General features: G+C 47.1%; 1 protein-coding gene across 10 annotated transcripts in view; it reads left to right on the top strand.

Moving 5' to 3' along the window:
* Window positions 1–70: 70 nt before the first annotated feature.
* The window catches only part of ANGEL1 (angel homolog 1), a 92,210-nt gene continuing 77,192 nt past the window's right edge, over window positions 71–15,088 (top strand). For 5 of the 10 annotated variants that reach the window (XR_015702255.1, XR_015702254.1, XM_087747371.1 and 2 more), the window contains exons 1-10: window positions 249–415; window positions 2,161–2,760; window positions 3,292–3,518; window positions 4,127–4,196; window positions 4,615–5,048; window positions 5,738–5,864; window positions 6,755–6,865; window positions 7,652–7,721; window positions 8,152–8,315; window positions 9,137–9,301. Coding sequence is in view for 8 of the 10 variants with exons in the window: in XM_087747371.1 (XP_087603497.1) it covers window positions 352–415; window positions 2,161–2,760; window positions 3,292–3,518; window positions 4,127–4,196; window positions 4,615–5,048; window positions 5,738–5,864; window positions 6,755–6,865; window positions 7,652–7,721; window positions 8,152–8,315; window positions 9,137–9,301 (2,032 nt within the window). In the remaining 2 variants the exon portion in view is untranslated. Of the gene's footprint in view, window positions 209–247; window positions 416–500; window positions 857–2,160; window positions 2,761–3,291; window positions 3,519–4,126; window positions 4,197–4,614; window positions 5,049–5,737; window positions 5,865–6,754; window positions 6,866–7,651; window positions 7,722–8,151; window positions 8,316–9,136; window positions 15,054–15,088 lie in introns of those variants that run through there. The other 5 variants (XM_087747369.1, XM_087747368.1, XM_087747376.1 and 2 more) reach the window with 4 other exon arrangements.

Raw genomic sequence — 15,088 nt, 5'->3', positions numbered from 1 at the left:
CTGCCGGCCCCGCCGCAGGGCCTGCGGCCCCGGCTGCGCTCCTGCCCTACGGCGGGGCGGGCGCGGCCCCACTCCGGCCGGGGCCGCCCCGCTGGGGCCGTCCCACCCGCCGGCCGCGGCTCCCGGAGGCGGGCGGCCCCGGAGCGGCGCAGGAGGAGGGCCAGGCCCGAGCCGGCCTCCAGGCCCTGCGGCGCGGCGGCCCGGCGCGGTGAGTGCCTGCGCGGCGCCGTGGCTCCCTCCGAGGCCGCGCCGTAAGGCCGTTGCTGAGGCGGGGCCGGCGCGTCGCGTCGCCTCGCTGGGGCCGGGCCGGGCTGGGCTGGGGGCGGTGGAGGCCGGGCCGCGCCGGGCGGTATGATCGGCACCGTGCTCTGCTACGTGCTGCTGCCGGCGGCGCGGCTCCTCCGGGCCCTACGAGGTAACCCGGCCCCGGGCGGGCGGCGGCGGGGGCAGCCGGCGGCGGGGGCCCGGAGGGGCGGGGTGCGGGTGCCCCTCGCCTCCCCCCGCCCCGGCCTGAGCGGGGGGCGGCCGGAGGGGGCGGCCGGAGGGGCCTCGGCGGCTGGGAGCCGTCCCGGCTGCCCCGTCGCTCCCCGAGTCCCTCGCCCTGGGCGGCAGGAGAGGCGGGCAGGTGGGGGCCTGGGGCTGCTGCCCGAGGTGGCGTGGGCACTTGTGCCGGGCCGGGGCTGCTCACCGCCGGGGCTGGGTGTTTGGAGGAAACAGCTGCCGCCTGTTGTGCTGCAGTGGCAGACTGCCGTCTGCGTGGAGGCCCGGGCCTCCTGCCCCGGACCTGCGCTGCAGGTTTGGGAAGGTCTTTGGAGATGGGCTGCTCTGAGGTCTGTGGCTCCCCGAGGACCTGCAGGTGACTCGTGGATGGACTCGCGCTTTGCCTGCATCAATATTTCACTTAGATTCCTAGATCCTCTTGCTATTTCACAGTCCCTGGTGACTGCGCTGATGTAAAGCCACCCTCCTGCCTGAACTTGTCCCCAGGCCTGTAGCAGCCGCTGGCATGCTGTGGCCGTAGTGAGCAGCTAGCTGACTCCTCTCAAATTCAGCTCCTATCCTGTAGTAACAGGCTCTTGTAACAGCTGTGCTTGCCTAGTGGTGTGCGAAAACATTACCTTGGTGCTTTGGTGTTTCTGATGTTCATGAACTTAATTACAAAACTATAGCGAGGAGTTCCGTTCTTAAAGCTCCATTCCTGACACATACAGAACACTTTGATGCGAAAGATACAGCAAAAGCATACACGGATGTTGCTGACTCTTGTATGTTACTGCTCTGGCTGACTGACTGTCACAGGAATACAGTACAGAAAAAGTGATTTGCAGACAACAGAAATTGCTAGTCAACAGTAGGGACTAGTGTCTGTGCAGAACTCATAGCAAAATGTAAATGCTGTCATTTCTTATATAGATACAAGTGAAAAGAGTCCCTGACTTTTTCTGCTTTATACCACCAATATTAGTATACTCAAGTGTTACGTTAACAGCAGGGTTTTTTTCATTTTTTACCACAGATGTCAGTCATCAGGTGATCTGTAATTCTTACCAGGACTATTTCTGTGCATATATTCTCTCTAGTAAGGCTTTTAACTGCACATGTTGGTCTCTCTGTGTCTTTATTTTTTATCTCTTAATAACAGAACAGTTTTTTCTTTTACAACACATTCTTGTGATATGTTCCATCTTCTTAGCTGAGCACTGCTTTCTTACTCAATCCCTGGAAAGAAACTTGCTCCAGGGGGTCATCTACAAGAGCTTGGCTTCTCAGCCCATGCACCCCATCAGCTAACTTCTACAGACTGTGCCTTTACATGTGTTGCTGAGAGCTGATAGTTTCCACGAGGCTTTTTAGCTTGGCTGACTGGCTGTGGCACTGCATAAGTTAGAATTGTGTTCCCTAGAGTTGGTAAAGCCATTGCCATCCCGTGCCGTTTCAGTGACTTTGGCTAACATAACTAAAATTGGACTGTGGGCTAGCATTCAGGCAGAGGCAGAGTAAGTTATTCAGGCTGTAACTGTTTTTCTTCAGGTTTGTTTGGGTTCCTATACTGAATGGTTGTATTGCACAGTTACCGCAAATGCATAGGAAAAAGAAAAGAGTAAGTAAGAAAGGATTTCCATCTGTCTTATGTTGGTTTTGTTTGTTTTTAAATGGCAGATGCTTTCTTTACCTGTCGAAAGAATGTGCTTCTGGCGAAGAGCACGTCCACCCAGATAGAAGGCGTCTTTGCTGCAACCAGAGGAAGGTCGGTCCCAGAAGAGCAAGAAGCCCTTCTCCAGCAGTGGCTGGAAGAAGGAGCAGGGAATTTGCCAGCCAGTGAGAGTGTTCCAGCAGTGGGGAAAGTATCAGTTACACTCACTAGTGACTGGTTAGAAGGTTCAGAGCTATTGATGACTAGCCTCAGTGACCTGAATTCGGCTCCAGAAGTCACGCAGTGTGCTGGTCAGCAGCTCACGGAGCTACACGCCTTGGCTTCTTCAGAACCGCAAGATCATGCAGTGACTGAACTGGCAAAATCACCAGCAGAGGAAACAGTGGCTGTAGCAGGCAGTGCCCCCTGGGCAGCTCTGGTGCCACAGACGGATCGCCAGATAGCTGGCTGTGCCGCTATCGATATAGAAGTGGAGAACGAAGACCCAGCTGTGCTGGCCTGGAGTTTAGCGCGTGATGCAGAGACAGTGCCAACAGAGCCCCCAGCCTGGCCCGTTCAGGATACGGTACAATTTTGTCCTCTCCCGACAGAGGTACCCTACCATGGTCAGTAGTAACAGCTCTGAATCTAACGTTCGGGTTTGGCTTTGCATTTGTAGGGAATGTGGTCAGGTTATTGTGTCTGGGCTTGCTGTCAGTAAGACATTGATTGTATCTGTCCATGCAGAATTGACAGGATCTTCTAGTGAAAAGTATAAAGTGAGCTTTTGCTGAGAGAGGGCTGGTCACAGCTAATACTCTCTGTCCTACTAGACCATTTGCTCTGAACATCAATATATGTTCATTTCCCAGGAACGGTTCCCAAGTGCTGGCTTTATAATATAAAAAGCACCCAAAAGCTGGTTGAGTGTTTCAGTATGCTCGACTCTGGTCTTCTGTTATGCCATCCCCACTGACAACTATCCAAAGGCATCCAAAAAGAGCACCAGAAAAACAGAATGGGTGAGGGTTTGCTCAGAGGCTAGAACACCCTAGCTTAGAGAATGAGAATGGCTATTTTCTGGGTCCCAGGGGAACAAAAGTATCAGCAGGGTACCCAGCGTGGCTGTAACTTGGCTTTTTGTCTCTTGCATATAGAGATTTTATGGAGAGACTGGGAGGATCTTTCTGTCCAGCCCTGTGTGCTAGAGCAGGTCTCGAAAAACACTCCTCTCTTTGAATTTCGAGTCATGTCTTACAACATCCTTGCCCAAGACCTGGTGGAGCAGGGCCTTGACCTCTATCTGCACTGTCATCCAGACATCCTGAATTGGAACTACCGCCTTCCAAACCTTCTGCAGGAGATCCAGCACTGGGATCCTGATGTGAGTATGACTGAGCCCTTCCCACATCAGTGTCACCAGAATTTGAATTCCTTGTTTGATCTAAGAGCATTAAAAAAAAAAAACAGATGGGGAGGAAGTCCTAGGAAGATACTGCCTGCTTGGTAACTGAACACTGATTCCTCTGAGAGTGTTTGAGGCCTTGTGCATACTTTTTTTTGGTGTCTATCTTGCTTTGATTGTGTTACTGTAGAAACTAGTCATACTTTGATAGCAGGGCTTAACTTCTTTAAACAGCAGAAGTAGAGGAAGAAGAGATAATGTGTGTTTGGGGAGGGAAGGACCAGGTTTATAAGGCAGCACAGGAGGGGAAGCCTGCATAGAAGAGGACTTCATGACTTTCTCTGTTCCTTGAGTCCTCTTTGTGTGATGAAGGATCTTCTGCTTCGTCACTGGAAAACTGATTGATAAGCTAATGTGACCCAGAAAGTTATTGCTCTCTGTCTGGAAAGTACAGGATAGAGTTGCAGTGATGACCTTTCTGGTTGCAGGGTTGGTATGTGAGTGCACTTTTCCGCTTTCTTCCTTCCCCAAAACAAGGTAACTAGCAAATACTGGTGGAGCGAGTGAGATCTCTGCCTTCCTTCCAGGTTCTGTGTCTCCAGGAGGTTCAAGAGAACCATTACTGCGAGCAGCTGGAACCGACGTTCAAGGAGATGGGTATGTCCTGCTTTTGTGTGTCTGTACCTCCAGCTCATGGGACTCGCCAAGCAGTGCTTCCTGCTTAACGTCTTCACTCACTCTTTGAGAGAGCTATTCCTTTTTGTCAGGTGGCTGCTGGCCCTGCTTCTGAACTGTCTGCCTAGACCTTTACCCTTTCTTTTGTAATTGATCTTTCTCAGAGTTGACAGATCAGAGTAACAAAACTGAGAGGGTCCTGGAAGGACAAGGAGAGAGAAAAATACCCTCAGTGATAAGTGATAGACTGTGATTATTGGAACAGAATTGGGTATAATGCTGTACCCACATGTAGTAGGAACCTCTTCTGCTACACAGACTTTCTGAACTCCCCAGGTGATGAGGAGAGCCTGAGGTAGTGACTGGATAAACCTTTTAATAGGCGACGGTTTCTTTTCAGGCTTTGCGTGCTTCTATAAACGGAGAACTGGGACAAAGACAGATGGCTGTGCAGTGTGCTATAAGCACAGCAGGTTCCAGCTGATCAGCCTCAGCCCCATAGAATACTTCCGGCCTGGCCTGGACGTCCTCAATCGGGATAACGTGGGCTTGGTGCTGCTGCTACAGCCTCTGCTCCCGGAGGGCCTAGATCTGAAGGCAGTCAGTCCTTTGTGTGTGGCCAACACTCATGTGCTGTTCAATCCCCGACGAGGAGATATCAAACTGGCCCAGATGGCCTTGCTCCTAGCAGAGATCGACAAGATTGCAAAAACTACTGAAGGCAGCTACTATCCTGTCATCTTGTGTGGCGACCTGAACTCTGTACCTGATTCTCCACTCTACAAATTCATCCGGAACGGTGAGCTTTCCTACCACGGAATGCCAGCATGGAAGGTAGGTGACAGCCAGAAGTGGGATTGGGTAGCTCTTTGTTGCATGCTGGTAAAGAAATGCATGGCTGCATTCTTTCTCTTGTGAGGAAATAGTTCGAATATTGAATTCAGTTATTCAGCAGTCTTCCCCAATGCCTCCAGCACTGCTGGGGAAAGAAGCGGACAAATGTGTGCGTGTTGTTTCCACCACTGCTCTTTTGGATTCGCTTGAGGCAGACCAGTGATAATAGACCACTTAATTTCAGGTCCTGGTGACTGAAGTGTAGGGGAGTACAACTCCACCACGACTTACTGAAATTTTAGGTGGATATTTGATCTGAAAACAGTTTGAAATGGGCACCTATAATAGAGTCTCTTGTGGTTACCTGTTACTGTGTATCCATGATCAAATATATCATTGGCTTTCAAGCTAAATCATCAGTTCATTAATAGATGCCTGCAAAGTATCTTGTCAGGTGACTTTTACTGTAATTGTAATACAGTAATTGTAATAGCTAATTGTATCCATCCTCCACAGCTGAAGGTTTATTGTATCTGCACCATATTCTGAATACCTCAGTTCATGCCTTTCTATGAGGGCGTTCTCCTGTCTTTCTCTTGGCAAGTGTATATATGTACATTGTCTATAGCTTGCAAGAGTTCTGCTCTGTGTTGCTGATGTTTCCTCTCCTGTTTCTGGCCTCCTTGCAGGTGTCTGGTCAGGAAGACTTTTCCCAACAGTTCTATTCACGGAAACTGCTGGCCCCACTGTGGCCGAACTCACTGGGTGTAACGGACAACTGCCAATATGTCACCCTGTACCAGCCAAAGAAACTAGGTGAGCTCCAGTGTACACCGAGAACATGAGTTTGCTGAGGTTGGACAGTTTGTGGGCCTTGCTGTCTCCCTGAGTAGCTTGGGCATGTGTTGCATGAGGCACTTAGCAGAGATTCTCCTCTTCTCTCCATTTCCTTGGTATATGAATTAAATTTAATTTTTCTGGGGTCTATTGCTGTAGCCCAATTTCTGCCATTTTCTTTCTCTAGTCAGGAGCTGAATGTTCCCCTACCAGTAACCATTGCTGTACGTCTCTCTCACATTCCCAGACTTATGCTTTTGTGCAGTTGTAAACCATGTTCAGCAGCTACAGCTTTCAGCTGCAGGTGTTTGTGGGAGCGGTTTTGGGCAGTATTTGCACACCACTATTAGGAAATCATTCCTAAGAGCCCAGTTACAATCATGACTGTTCTCTACTGTCCTTAGAGAGGATTAAAAAAAAGAAGGATCCCACACTAAATAGCTTTTGTTGGAATCTTGGATGCAGAACTTGTATTCAACCTGATCTCCAGAATTGTTTTTTCTTTTTTGGCAGACATTTCTCTGAGTTGCATACTAACTGATCTGCTTAAAAGTCCCTTGAACTTGTGTCTCAGAGGGGACATTCTTAATTTGTTTCATCAAGGTGCTGACCACAACTGTTGCATTAGCTAATGGGATAGCAATAACTGTGCTCTGTTCTTCTACATTTACGTATCTGTTCCGTTCTATGTTTAGGTTATTAAGTGATTCTTAACCATTCTCATGGTATCAGAGTGCTTGGGCACAAAATCTTCTCTCAAACTAAAGATGTCTAAGAGGTCTAACGGTCTAAAGAGTATGCAGATGTTCCCTGTAGATGTGACTTTGCTGCAGTTATTTTCTTCTTTTAACTTTTATTTTTCTCTGCAGGCAGACATAAGTACAGCCGGGATTTCCTGCTCCAGTTTCAGTTTTGCGATGTTGCTTGTGAACGACCACCACAGCTGGTCTTCTTGGAAGGTGTGACAGATGCTAAACCAGGTAATAATGGGAGATTTTTCAGCTCGTGACTCTCCTAGCTTGATTTTGATGAAAACGTGAGGTGGAGGTAATGCCTGGTGAGAAAAGAGGAAGGCAGAAGGGTGCCTTCTGTGGCGGTGGTATTACTGATGGATTCCATGAGAGCTCAGAGGAGTACAATCTTACCACCCTCATGCACACTGACCGTGTTCCTTGAGATGCACTGAGATTCAGCCTCTTTTGGAGGCTGTTTCTTATAAAGTGAAATATATATATATATATATTTATTTTTTTCTGCTTCAAGATTTTTGGTGGGCGAGAACAAACCTGAAGACTGTAATGTCACAATGGCCACAACATAGATGTCTCTGGATGCTGGTACCCAGTAGATACTGCCTCACCTCTGGGCCTTGTGGCATGGCTGGTTCTGCTCTCTCCATTTCTGTTCTGCCTTTCTAGACACCCTTTGAGTAAGCTGTAGGCTAAGGCAAATGAACTTTCTTTGAGAGCAAAGGTTGAAGTACCCTGAGCTTTGATAATATTAAATGCTTTAAGGACATGTCCTTAGCAGGACAGAATATGACTTCTCAGTTGTTTGCACTGATCTGCTCTCAGGATGTTCCTGTAAGTCTTAGAGCTGGGGTTTCCTTTGAATATTTTTCTTTAAGGTGCCTGTGACTGGAAGCTATCTGCTCTTCTTGGGCAAAAAGATTCGTTTGGTCTCAGGAGAAGCTTCTCAGACTTGGGATGAGCAGCCTGTTCCAGAATCTGTGTAGGTCTGGCTGGAATCTCTTTGCTCCTTTACAGACCGCCCTGCACACTGGCCCAAGCCTGCTGCCATGGTGAAAGACCCTGATTCCCAGCCGTTCATCCCAAGGTAATTTGGTGCGCCTTCAATGGCCCCACTCTTCAAGCCCGGTCTTGTTTTCCTGAGCACTGAAAATCTGGCTGAAGTAAAGGCTGAAATAAATGTGAGGGTGGAAGAGAGTAAGGAGGGCTGTATGGAAAAGCCAGCTCCACCCAGGGTTGTCCCAGCAGCTGTTCTGTCAGCATTGTGTTGGTGAGGTTGAGAATGAAGGGCATAGACAGGACTGGGTATTGGAGACAAAGGAAGTTCATATTCCGCTTTGTCATTGGTGTAAGTGGAGTGAATAATTCTGAAAGACTGTCTCTTATGTGTTCACAAAGTAGAAATAGTTTGGACAGTTGCATCAGCAAGGGAACATCCAACTTCAGCTGTGACTGCAGTACTGAACACTGCATCATTGTCTTTCCTTCCTTGGTAAACGGTGGCTGTTCTTGTGCAGGTCTTCCGGTGTTATCCAGCATGGCCTCAACCTGACCTCTGTCTACAGCCACTTCCTGCCACAGCGGGGACGCCCGGAGGTCACAACGATGCCCATGGGGCTTGGAGCCACCGTTGATTATATCTTCTACTCGGCAGAGCCTGTGGAGAATGGGAACAGGGGGGGTGAGTGTGGCGGTGCGAGGCTTATCCCTGTGATGCTGGGAGAGGACTTTGAGGCATGCCAGAATGCAGCTTGGTGTTGGGCAGTGCATTTTGTTAAGCTGGGGTGGATCTACAGGGTGTCACTTTGACTGAAACGATGCACAAAGTGGAAGCAACATTTGCTCAGGTATCACGAGAAGACACTTTATCTTTGCAGTGGAAAAACTGAAGCTGCTTAGCTTAGGTTCACGTAGACTTTTGAGGAAGCGAGAACAGAATGGATTCTGTTCTTTTGTATCTCACTTGTGCTTCTGATAACAGGCAGTGCTGGGTCCTATGTTCAAGGCTTGGACTTCTGGTCTGACTGAGACCACACGCTGGCCTTAGAAGGTGGTGACTCTTGTTACCTTACAATGGCACCACCTCTCTGCTACCTGAAACAGGAGCTATGTTGATGAAAGACTGCATGTAAATGCATCCAGGAACTGTCTCTGAGCTGGTTTGGATCATGTCAGAATCAACTTTTGAATACCGCCTCAGGGGAGAATCTGAAGCTATTGCTGGGGCTTAGTGCCATAAAGGGAACTTCCCATGTAAGCAACTGCCTGGTGAATTTAGTATATTCCTGTGCCTGCAAGTATATGAAACCACTGAACAGCAGTTTTATAGGCTGCTCACTGCTTTCACATCTAGGCTCAAAAGTGCATGCAGTGTTTGTGCAGGCTGTCTTTGTTCATCAGGGAAAGAATAGGAAAGCATTGCCAAGCATCCCTCTGTGAGTGTATAGAGTTAATCTGCAGCACCAGTCTTTGGCTGATGTTTCTTTCCATTTTTTTTGTTAGGTCGCAGGCTGTACCGGGATGGAGCCCTGAAGCTGCTTGGCCGCCTTTCCCTTCTCTCTGAAGATGTCCTGTTGCTGGCAAATGGCTTACCAAATCCTTTTTGTTCATCTGATCATCTCTGCCTGCTGGCTAGCTTTGGCTTGGAGATCTCCAGCCTCAGAGAGGGTTAGTGTTCGTTCCCTTTCCGTAAAGAAAAGCTGTTCTGAATACAGCAGTTGAGGCTCTGGATTGCACAACCTGCTTGCAAGAAAACTCTTTTCCTTGTCATGCCCGAAAAGTCCGTTTCTCCCCTCACACCCTTACAAAAAGCAGGGATGGGAGAGTTGGAGCGCTTTTTGCATTGGTATTTTGTGGGTCTCTGCAAACCTGAGCTGTGTTCCCAGTGGGCTTCCAGTTGTCTTCAGGCATTACCATCCCTTAAAGGGATCCTTGTTCCACTGCTTTGTTTAGCAGATGTTTTAGTGCTGCAGGAACCAACATAACTCCCATGTTTATTTGTCTGTGTGAGATCTTCAGTGAGCTGGGAACGAGAGGGGCAGTGCTGCCTACTTCTGCTTAGTTAATTGCTACCAAGGAGCAGGGGATGTATACACCGATATTCTTTCACACCAAAACAATGGTTCTTTTAATTTCTCAGTGATAGTTTATGAAGTATGGTCCTTCCAGGGCTAGTTGTTGTGTTGCCTTTGAGAGTGTTGGCTCTGCTAACTGCTTGGAAATGCCTTTTAGTTAATAATGTGTAAGGGCTGCCTTGCTGGCAGAAGCGTTTGTGTAGTTGAACAGTTTCTACAAGAAGCTGCCTGCTGTGACAAAGGGACCAGGGAATGGGATTGCCAGGAATGAAGTCAGGGGTTCTACAGAGCCACCCACAGGAGCTCTAGAACTGCAGCAAAAGCCTAGAGACCTTGGGGAAGGCTCCCTTCCTTTCTAGCAGTCTCAGAAAGGTACCTAGTTTGGCCCTTGTAGAAAAAATATGTATGATCCTCCCAGTGAATATCAGGTGGAAAAAAGCGTCCTGTAAGGCATGGCAACCCCAGGAGGCTGTAGCTCTGGGAGGTCCCAAAAGAGAGATGAAAGTGGAAGGCATGTGAGAGGCAGCAGAGCCATCAGATGGAAGAGCTGATACTTGTCACTTGCCCTACTCTTTCTCCATGCCCTCCCTATTCTTTTCAGCCTGCCAGGGGTCAGGTAGCCAACCTGTAGCATCCTCTTGCACCAGACTGAAGTTCATGCCTTCTTCTGGAGCCACCCATGTTTAGGTAGGTAGAACCTGTAGGACTGAGTCCTGTCTCATGACAGGCATTGGGAGGGAGGGGAAGGCTGTGTAACTTGGAGCCAGATTGTCAGTTGCTTGGATTCCAGTGTACCTTTGGTGTCCTATCAGTGTACCTTTGTCAGCAGTGGATTGGCCGGTACCAAACCAATAGAACTGTACGTGTTCCTAGGGCAGATTCCCCAGTTCAGCCTGACATTTGGTGCTCAGTTTTTCCGTGAGAGATGAGAGCGATATTGTCAGAAACATTATCAATCAAATGATATCTTCACAAATGAGGCAGGGAAATCTGGTCCTGCCTCAGGTTTTTGTGGGAAGGTACAAGGAGACTTGAAATATGGATCTCTCTTCCTGGGTTATATTGGGGGACTTTCATATTTTAAATGTTACTTTCTTTATTGAAAAATAAAATTTTTCTAATCTAAGAAAAAACCATAATGGAACTGCAGCACCTTGTGCTCCTGCCAGCTGAACCCTCTGAGGACTTGCTCAACAAGGCTTTGCTGGCTGGGATGTGAAAGAGGAGAGGACAAATTAGCTACACAAGATAGTAGTAATGAGGGTGGAAGAGAGGGAAGAAGTGGGCCTAGCTGTTGTCTCCCAGCACATCCCCAAATCCCAGAGGTGGTTTATTTGACATCGGACTTGTCTTGCAAAATAGCTTGCATTCAGGAACCCTTCCCCTCCTCCTAAAGAAACCAAGTACTGCTGATCTTCTACAGCTCGCTTCTGTAAACCGTGCAGAAACAAGGGGTGTGTGTGGGGATTGTGTTCTGTGCCCATATGATTGTGTAAGGACTGCATATTCCCTTCTTGTGAGATGGTGTGGTATTTGCCTGGTGACGTGTGGATGGCTTTTGCTACCCCAGTTGGGATAACATGTAAGAGTCTGTATAAGTGAACAGCTGTCTGGGGGTGAATTAAGTTTGCAGCTTTGTTTGCCCTTAGTTTCACAGGTAACGGTTCTGGCATGGCACTGCTCTTTGTACATTGGGAGGGATGCAGAGCTGTGTATTTTTATGGCTCTGTTTATCTGACAGTTGCACTAATTTCCGCAAGTATTCTTATTCTGATTTTGTAATTGGTTGTCTTTGTGAAGGAAGGGGAGGAAAAGAAAATCGGTGAACTGAGAGCTTTATTTTCTGCCAGGCTTGAAGGGAGGTTGCCAGAAAGCAGCCTGGTTGCAGATAACTCCCACCAGCTGGTAACATTGTAATAGGAAACTTGGAAGATACTAAAGGTTTAAAAACAACCAGCCAAAAGCAAAACAAAAAACACTGTGACACATAGTGTTGGCACTTGGAACTTCGACTATCTGTGTGTTGTAATTGCTGGCTAGGTCTGATGGTCAGTCGAGGGGGGGGGTGTGTGTGTGTTTGTGTGAAAGCAGCCTTCCTGCCCCACCTGTTGAGACCCATGAGGTGTGCACAGTACACCATCAGATGAACTGGTTGCCCCTGCACTGGCTGAAGCACTTTACCAATCCTGTGATGTAACTGAGGCATAGGAGCTGTGCTTCAACATCACAAGTGCTTCTTCCATTTTATTTAAACCAAAGACTTGACTTTTCTTTTGGGTAACTTGCATGAAGGCATCTCTCAGGGAGGTTTAAGGTTCCAGCTATATTTTGTTGAAAAATCTAATGTTCCACAGGGCGAGCTAATGCTTTCTCTTTTGATACATGAAATAGTGTGGTAGGAACTTGGAGTGGTTAAGTTGTTGAACACTGGATATGGAGTTATGTGCTGAGGAACCCCAGGACAATGCCTGCAAGTCCTCTGATTCTTCTTTCTGAAGGTTAGAAAGCTCCCAGGGGAGCCTGCAGCTCCCAAAGCCCTGGCTCACACATGCTTCCTTGGGCATTCATAGGTGAAACTATTGCAGAAAGGCAGGACCATTGCTAGTGACTGCATACAGACACACAAAGGCAGAGTTGAAGAGTTGATCGCTGTGGTTGTTTTGACCACTGTCCCTGAAGCTCTGGTATAGACTCCTACAGAGTCGGCCTGTTCCAGGAAAGAAAAAAACCTGTGTTCTAGAGCAATTTGGAGTTAACATCAAATGTATCTGGAGACCTCTGGCTGTGGGGGACTACAGCAGAAGTTTGGAGGTGGGGTGGGTGGAAAGAGCCCCTACCTCTAAAATAGCAACTGATACATAGTTGTAGGGAGAAAATAATGTGTTCTGTGATGCTTTAAGAATGGCACACAGTGATAAAATAAGAGGCTGTGGTAATGTGCAACTCGTGGTGGGATGCAGAACTAAGATTCCAGATGTAGCCCTTAACACTGTTTCCTGACGTAAATGCATGACTAGCTGTCATTAGCACAGCTTTCTGATGAATTACAGAGAGGTCTGTAAATGGATATGAAAGTTGAACAACAGGAATATCTGCGATATTCAGAAAGGGAAGGTATTCTAGAGGTAGGATCATCTACATCATCTTAGTAGTGATGTGGAGCTCTGGGAGACAGGTACTTAGGGGAAGGGATGCCAGGGACCACTGGCAGTGTGTATACGTACCCTGTCATCAGTCTCCTAAGCTGCAGGAACATGCAGCTGTAGAGGCAAACACATACTTGACAAAGTATCCTTGCTAGACAACAGCTTAGATTGCACCACAGCTGCTAGGCTGTATTTAGTTATGCTATTTTGATAGAAGTTGGGCTTCCTTCACTTTCGCAGAGTTTTAAGTAAGTTTATCACTTCAGGAGGATGCCCTTTATAATCAGTTTTCCCAATTACATGGGATGGGAAGAGTGGTAAACAATATAATTGCTCTAGTTTCTTTCCTTTTCTTAATAAATGAAACTTGGCTGCTGCTTGAGGTCGTCTTTCCCCATGCCTTTCCCTTACGAGGTATCTCTCTAGCAGCTGTTTTCCCACGACTGCCATATTCAGTTATCTTTCTGAGTTACCGATGTTTATTTTTTTCTGCAGCTGTATTTCTTCAGTTAAAAAGCTATGGATGGAACTCTTTAGGGCTAAGTCTTGTTATAAACTCAATATTTAAATAGTATCAAGCCATAAGATAGTGGTTTCCCTCACCCCTGAAGAGTTAAGTGGGAGGGGTGGGAGCTCTGAAACCAACACTTAAATGGGAATAACTCTTGTTATATAAAACAAAAAAAAAAATTAAGATTTATCATTAGTGCCCTGTATGCCACCTGCTTTGTGAGGCACAGGAGAACTCTGAAATATACTTGACCTTAGTTCCTCGTCTCTGAGGAGTCTCTTAGAGGCTCTAAGAACAGTTCAGCATCTCAGAGAGAATCTCTTTTAAGAGTGGATCAAGGTATGTGTCCTGCTTCTAACGATACTTGAGAGTGGTGTTGGCAGTCTGCAAAGCAGGGTGTTGCTGCAGCGCGATTTCTCCTCCCGTTGCCACCACCTCGCTAATGAACGTTTATTGGATGTGCTGTTAGGAACTTGCAGACATATCCATGGTTCATCCAAATGCAGGTGAAGCCTTTTGCGGCTCATGGAAAGGAGGAGCACACAAGCCTTAGTGGGATACCATCTCCTTTCAGTAGGCTTCCTGTTGTGCAAGTGAATTGAATTGCTGGCTATGACCTGCTCCTTACCAGACTGTAGCTGCCTGGCCTGTGGTGCTTTCCATAGCGCCCTCACGCTGAAATGCGCAAGATGCATGATCACTGCCACTGAATGTACTGTATAGTGTTTCAAAGTATGATACTGAGTTTCTGTACAGAACTCACCTGCTCTAATGATAACCAAGATGGCTGATTTAACAGCTGACATGCCTCAAGCTCCTTCCTTTTGTCAGCTGTACAAGTTTGCCTTCTCCTGTCAAAGCAAGTTATCCTCCAACTTCCACTGAAAATGTCATTCTAGTCTTGAAGCTCTTTTTCCTTTTATTTATTTTAAAATTTATTTATTTTATTTCAGATCTAGACTGCACATTTTTGTGCTCTAAGGGAATAGGAATGCTGTATAGTAGAGCTGAAAAATTTTTTCTAAGTTTGGTTAGACAAACACAGCAGCTTTCAAGGTGCTGAGGTGGCAAATGGGAGATGGACTAGACTATACACTGGCATGTGCTACAACAAAAGATGCATTTGTTCCATCCAGTCTTTCCTTTTGTACAGAAAGACAACTTGACTTCAAGCCTTAACAACGTTATTTAAATTTTTAGTCTTTTCTTTCTGGATGGAAAGCCTTCTACAGCAGTCTTAAGTTTATTCAGTTATTGGCCACTTTCAGGAGCTGCTCCTGAACTGGAGGTAGATGAATGCAGTAGTTATTCTAAAGCTATTCCTCTCCTCCCTTCCTCCCCTAGAGTGAGACTGGAGATAGGATGGCAGTCACTCTTTGCCAAAATAAAAATATAATTCAGGAAAGCCAACTCAGCTGAGTTAACTTAAGTCTGTAATGGCCTGCTATCCACAGCGTGTCATATGCCTTTACCTTCCATAATCCTGCGGTCTCTGCATGAATGGTGCTCTCACTCTCTCATGAATGGATTTCTATATGCTTTTAGGTATGTGAGAGCCTTAGGTTTTGCAGTCTTGGGCTTCTCAGCATAGTAGCTGAATGGGTTTCTTTTCCTTATTTATTTTTTTAATTACTGCTTTGCTGAATTATGTGTCCTTTCCACAATAAAGGTTTTTCACTAAGGTCCAAGTAGCGTAATCTCTGACTGACTTAAAAACATAGAA

The sequence above is a fragment of the Nipponia nippon genome, unplaced genomic scaffold, assembly GCF_047370975.1.
Source record: "Nipponia nippon isolate SJK-2023a ecotype South Korea unplaced genomic scaffold, ASM4737097v1 scaffold_11, whole genome shotgun sequence".
In the NCBI taxonomy this organism is placed as follows: Eukaryota; Metazoa; Chordata; class Aves; order Pelecaniformes; family Threskiornithidae; genus Nipponia; species Nipponia nippon.
This window is presented reverse-complemented; position numbering and strand designations above follow the sequence as displayed.